The following is a 12,880-nucleotide window of genomic DNA, read 5'->3' on the forward strand; positions in this document are numbered from 1 at the left end:
ACATGTGTGGAGAAACATCGCTTGAACCAGAACATGTGTGCACAGTTTGGATGTGTGTCGTCGTCAGATAATGAATGGGAATGGTTTGATGATCTCTAACCTCCATGCTTAAAGCATGAGGCAGTTGGGTTGGACAGAGCCGTCCCCACCCAACTTAAGACAAGGGATACATTTTTCCCACAGTCAGAGGAGACACCTGGGAAAATAAAGCCCCCTTTCCCTCATCTCAAAACATATGGAGAGGATGCAGGAGTTTTTCAAAATGTGTTTCTTAGTGCAAACTAAGACGCATCCAGAACAGAGGTCAGTGTTGTGTGCCCTCAGGGGGAGTCCACGAGGGTAAAGGCATCAGGGACAGAGACACCATTGAAAGGGAGTTCCGTTATCAAAGACTTGGGAGGTCAAACGACAAGTGGACCCCTAAAGTTCCTCGTAATGGCGAGCAAACAAACTTGTGTCAACAGAGCGGGGTAGTAGCAGGGATGTGTGAAGACTGCGGGGAGTGGGTTTAAGAGGAGGGAAGATACTAGAGAGGAAGTGTGATGAAAAAAAGAGGGATACAATCTCATACTGTTCATTTGAACAGCTGCTCTTGATATAAACAAACTTCAAGAGACATATCCCAATGACCAGGGCCATAGATAGGAGGTAATGTACTTGTTATTTTTACTGGGGATTATTTGGAGCAACCTGGGAGGAGTTTACAATAAAAGCATACACATAAAAACATCCAATAATTATACATCTAATTAAATGGAACAAATTCCAGTTAAATAAAGAAAAGAAAGATAGATAGAAAAGAGAGAAACAATTCTGTTTATCCCCAGATAAGTTGATAAGAGACAGTATGAAGAAGGCTTTGAGACAGCGTTTACACCATCCTTTTGGGAAAATTTAAATTTCCCAAAAATATGCAGAATGTATCAACTCAAGGACTCACTTAAAAACAAAAATCTGGCTAATTCCCTATTACTGAATTATATGTAGCTTGGAGTCTGTTGTACTTTCGTCTTCAAATATTGATGCTAAATGTCATAGAAAGTATGTGTATCATACAGTGAATTAAGGGGATCAGTAGAAACTAAATGACAATGTACACACTTCAACAGCAGCAAGTGGATGACTAATGATATTTAACACATCATTTAATGATATCCTGATTTAGTCTTTCCTATCCATTAACTTCCTTTAGATTAAAAGTGTTTATTTTATTTTAATGAATGATGCAGAGAATCAAAGACGGTCAAAATGGTTTCCAATGGCACTATATGAGCTTATCTACAGTATATCAAAGCTCTTGCAATGGGGTGGGTGTTGACAAGCCGTCAATCAAACCAAATCCTTTTGGACCGGAGCAAAGATTGAGGGCAGAGCCACATTATAATAGAACTGAAACAAACAGTTGTACGCCTGCCATTGCACTCTTGCTGCTAATGAAAGATGAGAAGACATCCAGACTAAATCACAGGAGGACTGCAACATCCCTGTCTGTTCTGTCTCTATAAATGATGAGGGATGGAAAGCCATGCAAATGAGTCACAAACAATTTAATGTGATCAAAGCCTCTTCAAAATTATTCGTCCAACAACATAAAGGGTCTAAATATTTAGATCATTCTTCGCTTTGGAAGGTGCTAGAAGTTAGAGTGCCCGCATTATTATTGTCACATAAATACAGTTAAAGGTCACATAGCACATTCCACATGCTCAGCCCAATTCCACATGGTCGGTATGAGATACGTGCTTGTTTGCTTGGGCTCAAGTATGTGTTAATCTGATAAATAACACAGCCGACAGAGAGCTAACTGTGGCCTCTCCTGCTCTCACCCTGTGCCACCTTTCAGCAGCCGTTTTTTAAAAGGTCTTCGGGGAAATATGTGAGTGCACATAGTGCATCTGTTCATGTATGAGTGCATACTTGTGCCTTAGTATTTAGCTAATAATGGCCCCTGAATGATGCCTTTCAGCAAATATTTGCCCCCGACCACCTCGAGGTCCAGAGGCAGGGATTGCAGTGTTTAAAGAGCAGTTTACACGCAAAATAAAATACATAATTCTCAATTTCACAATCTATTTAAACTGAGGGGTTCTCGGGAAAAGCCAATAATCCTGAGCTCATTAACGGAATACCTCTGGTTTTTATGGAGCTCGTAATCCTAAATGGCCTAGTGTCAGGTATTAAACCTGCAGTAAATGGTATGGCTGAGCAGCAGTGATTTGAAAAGAATGGGGCTGCCCCCTGTAGGTGAAAATAAGCAAATGCACAACAGTAGACATTCCATTGCAGAAGTGGAACCACAACCATTGGAGTGGCACTAATAAATAATAGAGAAAGTAAAGGGAAGGGTGTGTGAATGTGTATAGCTCTACCTGATGGAGCACTAGGCTGGAAGGAGGTCTTGTTCTGGGCTGCAGGGCTCTTGAATGCAGAGGCAGGGGCCACGTTGCCATTCCTGGGTGTTGCTGCAGATTTGGAATATGTTTTTGCAGCAGCCGAGGTGTGCACAGCCGGAGCCGTTTTGTCATCCACGTCACTAAGAAACAGATACATATTCCGTATAAATCACACAGACACACACATATTTATTCATACCTTTACTGTATTTGTTCTTCTCTTTATTTAAAACACTCTTAGCATAGCTATTTTGACTCTAATAGTGATACATCATACAACCAGTGTCAAGAGATGCTTGTCATATATTCGTTTGTTTTTTTGTCTGTGGAAACAGCCACCATGTTAAAAGCTTCATGTACTGTATGTCTATGTCGTGTACAACGATTTAAACATATTAAAAGGTACAAACTGTTGCAAATCCCTCAAATAAATCTTAAAGTTGGAATGTGCCACCAGTTGAATTGGACCTTCTACTACAATGTGATCTGGTTGACTGCAGGTTCTTACACTGCAGGTAATGGTGTTTACAATCAGTTTGTCAGAATCTCAGAGACACATGCAAACAATCAAGGCAATTATGGGGCACTCTCAAATAAAGACATGCACTGCTGACCACTGTCCATATGGGCGTTCAATTACTGACACAAGGAAACAATTTCAGGTGGTGATTCCATAGAATCTGCAGAACATGTAGCTCTTTCCTCTCCAAGAATTTGAGGAGATAACCAGAGGTCTAACTTTTTAAGTAGTGGTTTCCACTCACTTTGGAGGCAGTGGAGGTTTATTTTTCCATGGCAGCGCAAAATGTGAAAAGCCACAATACTATTCAGCAGAAAATGAGTCAAGTCTTTCTAGTCGCCACCCCTTGTTAAAAATTCACAGCTGTCGTTTTAAGATGTGAACCTCCTGTGGGCGGCAAAGAGTTTAAACTCAAAAGATATGTTGTATTAATTTCTCAACTAGTGAAGATATAATACTCTATTCACCAGTCAACATTATTAAACATATTATCTGCTTCTCTAATTATAACATTTGTTTTCAAAGACATGATTACTCAGCACACATCATGTAGGCGGGGTTGTTATACCAGATAGACCGGTTGAGCAAAGGACTTGCACCAACTGGTGACCAATTAGTAACCATAAGCCGTTTGGATTCCCAGCTACAGCACATTGCATGTTACTAATAAAAGAGCCTATTGTGCCGTCAACCACAGATGGTTTTGATCCTATGTCATATGTTTTTCTTTCTCCTATCCTGCCAGTTAGATGCTTCTGTTTGATTGACATGAGAAACATAACTAGGAAATGCTGAATGCCTGTGGGAGGCCTTGAATCAAAAAGATGGGGAACTTGAGTTCTTGAGATCCTATCGTGTTTAAATTTAGCACATTAACTACATGTGTATTCCTTTGAATGATGTGTGAATAGACAAGTATGAACCTAGAGATTTATGTGACAATCACTAACTTGCAATTATAATAATACAACGACCCAACAGAAACACATACAGTATATGCTTCTTTAGGTTTTTCTAACGCAATGATTGCCTGTAAGAGAACTGATCCATATTGGCTAGTACTTTGAACAATGAATGTTGCTCAAACAAGCACTCTCTACAGGCATTTGAACCCTCAACTCTCTAGGCACAACTTAGGAATTCCTTCATAACATACTGTAGATATTTTTAAATGACAAGTATATACTGCCAGGCAAGAAGAAAATGAGGAATGAAAGATTAAGAAATAAAGCAACAGCAGGAAAGAAAGAAAAAAACTGTTTATTGAGGTCAAATCATCAGAAGCTGACCAATCAAATGACTTGGGGTTAGTGCAGTGAAACAGCAGAGGGAAAAGGAAACAGACATACACAGAAAAATGAAGGATACGTTTACAGAGTGTGCAGAGGAAAGTGGAGGCTTAGACATAAACGCTACGCTATGGAAAAATAGTAATACACATGTGCACTGCAATATTCTGTTACGTTGCATTTCCAAGCACACATTAATATTGGCTTGCAATGCATGCATTTCATTTACATATCTAAATATAGTCACATAAAGCAAGATAAAATGTGCGATAAAACTTAAAACATTCTTATTTTTTTTTTTACATCAGAGTCTGTTTACTTGTGTATTTTCGAAAAACATGCTTCATTTATAGTTTTACTTATGCTGTTTAATCTTTGGAATTGGGTTATTATTACACAGTGTGCCAAATAGAGGCTGTCACTATGTCGGGATACATAATGAGACAGTGTAAGTTTAATAATGGTCGAAATGAAATAAATAAGACAAGATAAGTAAAACCAATGGGAAAAAAAATCTAGCTGACTAGACATTTAGATTTCGTGCTGAACAATCGTGATGCCAATTCCTCAGCTTGTTGTACTGTTGTCCTATGACTTCTGGATCCAACTTGTTTGTTCTGATTCGCCCCACGAGGCAGGAATAAGAGAGGGAAGAGAAAAAAGGGAAAGTCGGAAAGTTAAGATTGAAGAGGAAAAGTCAAAGATAAATGAAAGGAAGATAGCAATAGAGCCAAGAAATGAATATGGAGATTAAAATAAAAAACGGGAGACTTTGTCCTTGCAGATTTGTTATAATGTATGTGATCTCTTTTAAGGAAAAACTACGCAGACACAAACGCTCACAAACAGAAGGCGAGCAGGAATCTCATTATGGTAGGGGCTGCTTTTACCCACAATACCACTTAATCGCCCACCGTTTCCAGTGAGTGACACACTGATTGGTTGGGGATGTAGCACGGAGGGCAGACTGTGTTTACTGCAGATTAAATAGACTTCAGACAGAGCACAGCGGTAGCAATCACAGCGTATGCTCAGTCTTAGGCTGTCTCCGCTCAACCATCTTCCACTAAGAGCTCTCCATGTGGGTTTTTCTTCACATTAATCTTTAAATTAAGCATGATACTAGCAAGACCATACGACCAGGAAATGAGGGCTTCACTCTGAATCCAGGGCTCTCAAGACATGCTTACATGAGTGCTTCGATGGCCAATCCTGAATTTGAGACCTCTGTGATCGAGAAATCATGTCAACAGTATCAATGCTATTGCTAAAACACATGGATGTCTTCCTGCAAAAGTACTTACAGACCAAAAGGAAGACGGTAAGCGAATGAACACTCTCAAAACACATACCAGATTTGATTATATCAAGAAACCACCAACCACTTACTTCTTTCCACTGTTCTCTGGAACTTGCTCTGCAACAAAGAAGACAAAGAAAATACTGATTTAAAACACTGAATTAAAATGTATAATAAATTAGAGTACAGGGAATCACAATTTTTAAAAACAATGCTGCTCTAACTACTTAAAAGAGTAGATTAATCTAGTCATTACAAGAACTATATATGACAGAGTGAGTGCCACCACACTACAATGTAGTGAGTGACAGGCCTTTTCTGGACCTATCCTCAAGTTGTTCACAGCTGCAGAAACAGATTGAATTTACATTAAAATGTTCAAAGCTCATAAGTGAGTCACTGAGAATAGTAATTTTGCATCAGTAAAATAGATCCACACACTTCCTCTACCAAAGGAGGGAGAGGTCCATAGCCGCAGCCTGCTCATGTAACCATAACTGGCACCTATAGTACGAACAGTAATAAAATAAAATGACATCATGTGGTGATGGAAGCTTTCTTAAACTACTTTGACTTAATGGAACTATAATATCACTGTAATCTACAGAGACAAATACGTTTATATAAAATAAACGAGTATGAAACATGGCACATAATTAAACCTCTAAAGCCCCTAAAGTAAATAGTTAAACATATCAAATGAACTGATCGCAATACCGAGCTGAAGTTTTTACAATACTCTAGCCATGTCTTAAAATAATATCAGACAATTTTATACACTTTAACAAAAACATATATGTACGGTAATAATAAGTCTCTGCAGAGGATGAGGTATCCATAAACATCCTGTCAAAAGGCTGTCCGCTACTGCTTTTTTGGTACTAACCATTTTCAGTGCCGGTGAGCTGGGCAAGGATACGGAAGGAGCGGGACTGGGATGTGCCGGTCCTTGGCTGCCAGTCCTCTGTGTCCTCAATCAGACGCTTCTTGCTGGCGTCGCTTAGCGGGGACACGTGATTCTCAGGCAACTCAACCATTTTCCTGAACAGCCACAGAAAAACCAAGACACAATAATGTTACAGTGACATGAAAAAGAAAATACTTTTTTTTTTAATATAAAATATTTGGACATGTTCAATATTAAAAAGGTGCATTATGTAACTTTGGGTGTCTTAAAGAAGTGCACATTTTTCTAAGGTGTATTTTTTCGTAACTGAGTAAACAAACTTTCCTCCAAGGAATATTGGATCCCTGGAACACTGTTTGAAGTCAGAAAGCTACTTTAAAATGAAAAGCGTTGTTGTCAAAAGGCAGCAGGGCCAACAGTTTTTTTTTTTTACAAACATATTCTACTCTGACATTTAGTTTCAGGTGACTTAAAATAATTTAGATAGAAATAGTCAATACTAAATTACATGTAGAGAAAATATGTTTTGTGAACTCTGCAAATGTGAAGAAATCGCACTGAAACTGCATAGTGCACCTTTAGCTGTTCAGTATAAAAGAACCTCTACCACAGCTCATACACACATGCGAGCACAACCAGTTGTCATTGATGGTTACAATAAACACAATATACACACACACAATACACATACAGTACATGATGTGCTATGCAATGAGTGTTCAACTTTCAATCAATGGTGCAGCTTGTAGATGTAGATGTCTCACGGTATGACCTAAGCCGTTTGATTTCACATTTACCTCCTAGGTCTAGCTGGAGGTGGATTTCTGCAGGTGAGCAATGAGAAAGTAGATCGAGGAAGAAACGCAGAAACAATCGTAAATTGAAAAGCCATGTTAAGTGCTCATTATACTGTGTGACACTGAACTGTTAATATGGGAAAATCAAGAAACTGTTCTGACCTACAATACTTACTTAAGACTTCTTTGAGGCTCACTACTAAGAAAGGGAAACCACAAAAGAAGTAAGCCCGATTATACAACTACATTCAATTTCCTGTAATGCCTACATTCTATTGTTTAATACTAGTAAGAAAGTGAAGAGCATTAAGACTTACTACACTAAAATAGTGAGATTAAACACATTGACTGCATATTAACAACAGTGGAGGTTTGAGACAATAGTGACAGTGACCATATCTCACCACAAGGTGGGAGTAATGTGCTTTGAAAATAAATGATGCTTCGCTTTCTCACACTATTTGATGGTACTATAGAAAGCAATAATATTTATGTTTAGTGTTTACATGCAGAGTTAAGGTCAAGGGCTCTTCTAAACTGTGATTCAATTTAATGGGAAAATCCTAGTATGTGCACTTAAATTTAAGTATGTTTTTGCGTTCTGTTTCTGTGTGTGTATGGTGTGTGTGTGTGCGTGTGTGTGTGTGTGTGCGTGTGTGTGTGTGTGTGTCTGTGTGTGCATGTGCGTGTGTGTGTGTGTGTGTGTGTGTGTGTGTGTGCGTGTCAGATGAGTCGAGGTGAGGGATGATCAAAGACAGCACATTTCAGGCTATTCTCAGCCGGTGCGGACAATGTTTGGCAGTGATTTGTCTGGCATTGAGTAAACATACTGACAACAGTAGCAGACGGAGCTAGACAGATGTAGAGCTGGGTGACTTTAGCAGCCCTGTGTGCTGACAGGAGAGGGCTGCACTGGGTGTGAATACAGTATTACGGAGTATTACTGATGGCACTGAGAAAAATAAATGGACGATTGGAGCTTACTGTCACTGGGTGTTCTGGTGTGTCTCTGACAGATAGATTATTTATTGGGGTTTTGGAGTCTCTTTGGACCTTGAAATGAGCATGTACTGTAAGTTAAGTATGTGAGAGTGAATGTGAGGGTTAGCTCAAAGAGGTGCAAGCATGCCTTGGGTAATCATAAAGCAGATGAGCCATGTGAAGGCTGTAATCACTTTCCACATGGTTAGAAAAGCTACTGCAGCAGATATATTATCATTCACAGCACTAACTTGGTGTCTGTCTCTTCTTCGTCCTGTGGTCAAAGAAGGGGTGAAATGGAATAGGATTGGAGCCAAGAAACTCAACTTAAACTTGAGAAGAAAGCATGAAAAGAACAGTTTGAAAAGACATGCCCTACAAGTGAAAGACCCTTCTGAGTGAATGTGCACAGAGAAGAAAAACACATAAACCACAAACAAATCATGCGGGTCAATACACAAGCAGACACACACACACACACACACACACACAAATACACTCCACCTCTTTAAGCCGTCCAAGGTTTCAGGTACCAGAAAGACTGAAGAGATGACAGAGTAATGGTGTGCCTGCCTGCTAATGACTATTGATTTTATATGAGAAGAAAAGATTTTAAAAAATCCTCACTGCTGTGAACTCTGTTTGTAAAACCCATACAGGTATACAGTAGGTAGGTTTCACAGAATATTTTTTTAGAAGGCACTTTCACACTTTGCTCTCGAGGCCAATAAAAACAGACCTCTGTGACTTATTTCTTCAGGTGACAGAGAGCAAAGAATGAGTGGCAAATCACTTAAAAACCAAGCTCCATCTACTGTTAACCAAACAGCTGAGCCAAAGCCCAGCTGATGAAGCGCAGTGCTGTCAAAACACAGCTCTGTCCCTGCCTGGTCCCGGACAGCACAGAGCTGCCAGTGCTCTGGCTAATTAGAAACAAGTGTTACACCAGCAGTGCCTGTGTGTTTGGCAGATCTGCAAACCTCACTTGTCAATTATATATAGGCAGGCGGTAGCATCAGTTGCATGTCGTCTAGACTGTTCCCTTTCCCAGTTGCCCTGTACAAGATTTGAACAAGATGTGCAGCGTGCCTTGGATTTTCCCTATGTGAAAACATAAGCGATGGGCTGTTTCAATGTTAGCTCCTTAAATTAGACACATATTCTGGGGTCGAATGGGGCATGAGGTAAATCAGGGGGAGCAGAATAGAACATTTTCCTTAATGCATTCCTTCAGGTGAACTACAAAGCAAAAATGTACACTAATATGTGGCCTCTGTGAACCACAGCTCTTGACTTAAGCACACACACAGTGTAATAATATCTTGCACTTGCACCAACATAAGCACTAACGCTGTTCCATATAATATGTGTTGTTGAGGGATTGAAAAAAGGGACCTTGTAAGAGAAACCATATGGTAACTGTGGTTTTTGATGAATGGTACCTACCCATTGATGTGCTCGGACAGCCCCTGGCTCTCCAAGAGGCCTCGTCTCTGTCCCATAGCCACCTCGCAAGCATTGTTATTGGAGTAGAGGTTGATAGGTGTATTATAGACGGAGGACTGTGGGACATTGGGATTGGAGGAGGGGGCTGTCACTCGGGCTGGAGAGGAGGAGTTAGAGGAGGAGGAGGAGGAGGCAGACGGGGAGGTAAAGGCTGGTCTGGGAACAGCCGAGTCTGGGGCGGCGGTGGCAGTGGTGCTCGACTTCAGCAGAAATGGCGGCTGCGGTGGTTGAGAGGGGGCAGCAGGCGTGAAAGCGGATGACGCGGAGGGAATGGAAGCTACTTTTGGGGCCGTGAAGGAGCTGCCGTCCCCCCCAAAAGGCCGGGCCGTCTTGTTGTAAGCGGGAGTGGGCTGAATGGATGTGGGCTTGGTGTACGTGGTGCTCGGGGAGGGGTGAGTGATGGGGACAGGCTTAATGATTTCTTGAGGTTGGTCCTGGATGAAAAAAGGTGGGGAGACACACAAGCGTGCACATAAAACAAAAAAAAAATCCAAAATCAACTTGTGCATGTTAAAAATCAGCATTCCCAAAAAGCACTTCAAAAACGATCACATCAAAACAATGTTTTGGGGTTTTCACACTGATTCAAAAGTCATGCCTGTGCGCCATACAGGTTTAAAGAGGTGCCGTAAAAAGAAGTGGCCTCTCCGCTCAGTTATGCATGCCAAGCCAATCTGTGTCCTGACGTAAACTCAGAAGGGCACTAAAAAAAGCATGCTTACCTTTGATAAACTAGTATATTATCTCTAAACAATATGTAACATACAGTTTCTGTTTAATATTTGAATTCATACCTTAGGCACTGCATCTTGAGGGGCACTGGAGGGTCTGTGAAGAAAAATATAAAAACACTTAATAAAAACACATCTTTATAGCAGCCATTCATCATTTTGCAATACAGTTTTATGTCCGCACATTAAAAAGACTGAACACGCCAACTGCTGTGTGAATCAAACTTCAGTTTCTAAGATGGGTCGAGAAAGGGTCAGAATATTCCATGTAGCCTGGGTCAGGGGGAACATTTTTAAGATGGCGATATTTTTAGGCAAATGACCCGTTACCAAAGGAGTAGCATTTTTCTTGGCCAAACACGTTTTATTTTCTATTCTAAATTACTTTATAAACAAATCATCCTAAAAAAAAAAAGCACACTAAAAGTAAAATGTCAACCTGGAAAGTCGGAAATATTTATAACTGTAAGCTTTGGAAAAATTGTTAAGAATAAAAATGCCATTTGGTAGTTAAGGAACTACAACATGGAAAAGCAACAGTATGCGTGAACAAACTTCACTTGAGTCCATGTGCAGACTGGTGTTGAAGTGTGTTGTATATCTGATTTACACTTATGCTCCAAGCAGCTGCCACAGGTTTATCACCTATGGGATGGGAGGATGGACTGTTTGTTTTTTCTCTTGAGATATTCTGGATAGAAACCGGCAAATATCCAACAAACTTTTCATCATTTGTTTCATTCGCAATACTTGTACTGTCTACCACATAATAAAAAGAAAAAAAAGACACACATTGGATGTGTTGTGCCAATCAGATGTGCAATTAGCCATACACCCCCCCTCCTTCCAGTCACACATGTCAGTCCCTGTCAGGTTAGGTAATGTAAGTCTCTTCTTCTCCTATTAGTTAAGTATTCAAACTCAAAGACAGAAAGTTGCCTTTGTTAACAATGCGTCATATATTTAGTCTGGATATGCAGACAATGTGTCCCCAATTAGTCTGTCAATAAAAAATACAAACATAATAAAAAAACAGACAGTGAGTCAGCAAAGCTGGTTCCGGACCAGAAGCTGCAGTATGTCCGCTGGCGTCCTTCCTTTACTCTGCCATATAAGGAAAACAGTCAACAAACTCTGAGTTATTTCCTCTCTGAATGAGCAGAGGCGCAACAACTGAGTTATTAGAAAGCCCTACCCTCAAACCATGTCATCTGTGCCCATGCTTGCATGCACAATTTCCACTAAGCAGAGTAAGAGTATATGCCTATTTTCCAATGTACTTGTATTATTGGACATGCTTGTGGAGAAAAATAACACTGTGCCCAGGAAAACAGTGAAAGGTCCAAAGATCAAACAGCACATTCCATTACAAATAGGACCCAGTGGTCTACAATGAAGCAGTGTGTGTGTGTCTGCCATCAGTGGCCCAGAGCTGGGCGGATTCTCTCTCTCTCTCTCTCTCTCTATCTATCTGTCTTTTCCCAGAGCAAACTGAACAAACACTTTGCTGGGGTGGTCCTGTGAACATCTGCTCGCCTCGGCCCCTCTGTGCTGTCCCGCTCCCTGACTAGCTGGACCTGCTGTTGTTCTCCTATGAGAAAAACACTGGGCGAGTCAGTGTGCGCGCAAAAGCACATATTTACTTTGTGGTGTACAAAGTGTATCTGATTATAAATGGATAGTATCATGCCACTAACTGCTCTGTGATTCTAATGTAAGGTGTTCTGATGTCTAAAATCTGTCTAGCTCTGCTTTTCATTCGGGAGATGGCTTGTGTTTAAGGGGATAACCGCAACGCATTACCTTTGGTTTACTATTGGACGTGTTTTTATAAAAACAAAGAAAAGAAAACAGAAAAATACAAAGTACCACAGTGCTACTGTATGTGTTAATAACCCAGATACATCTTGACCCTGATGAAGATACATTCATTTGCTTTGCTCAGCCCTCAACACACCTCAGTTGGTTCCTCCTAATCTAATCATGATGTCAGCATGTTTTATTAGATTACAGATGCTGATATCCACTAGATCTATTTATGGAAACATTCACACCGTAGACTTTGAACCTTCAAAACAAAAAGCAAACAAAGAAATGATCTTGGCAGCAAAAGTGAACCTGCAAGAAAAAAAAAGTTGTCCCACACACACACTATACGAGAATGAGGAGGTTAACCGGAGGAAAAAGCAAAGTGCAAAGTCGCTGACGCATTGGGTTGCACATTTCCACCCTGCCTGTGTCTCTTTGAGGTCCAAGAGAAACAGTCTGGCAAATGGCATTACTGATGATGGAGAGGCTAACAGATGTTTTCTCACCACACACACACACACACACACACACACACACACACACACACACACACACACACACACACACACACACACACACACACACACACACAGACACACAGACACACAGACACACACACACACACACACACACACACACACACACAC

General features: G+C 40.5%; 1 protein-coding gene across 2 annotated transcripts in view; it reads right to left on the reverse strand.

The window, feature by feature from the left end:
• Nucleotides 1-12,880, reverse strand: part of pdlim5b (PDZ and LIM domain 5b) — a 40,802-nt gene that overhangs the window by 3,440 nt on the left and 24,482 nt on the right. For both annotated transcript variants that reach the window (XM_080046698.1, XM_080046699.1), the window contains exons 4-8: nucleotides 10,488-10,521; nucleotides 9,634-10,127; nucleotides 6,389-6,543; nucleotides 5,592-5,619; nucleotides 2,370-2,533 (exon numbers count right to left, since the gene is read on the reverse strand). In XM_080046698.1, the coding sequence (XP_079902824.1) occupies nucleotides 2,370-2,533; nucleotides 5,592-5,619; nucleotides 6,389-6,543; nucleotides 9,634-10,127; nucleotides 10,488-10,521 (875 nt within the window). The remainder of the gene's footprint in view (nucleotides 1-2,369; nucleotides 2,534-5,591; nucleotides 5,620-6,388; nucleotides 6,544-9,633; nucleotides 10,128-10,487; nucleotides 10,522-12,880) is intronic.

The sequence above is a fragment of the Ammodytes marinus genome (assembly GCF_949987685.1).
Source record: "Ammodytes marinus genome assembly, chromosome: 18".
NCBI classification, from domain to species: Eukaryota; Metazoa; Chordata; class Actinopteri; order Uranoscopiformes; family Ammodytidae; genus Ammodytes; species Ammodytes marinus.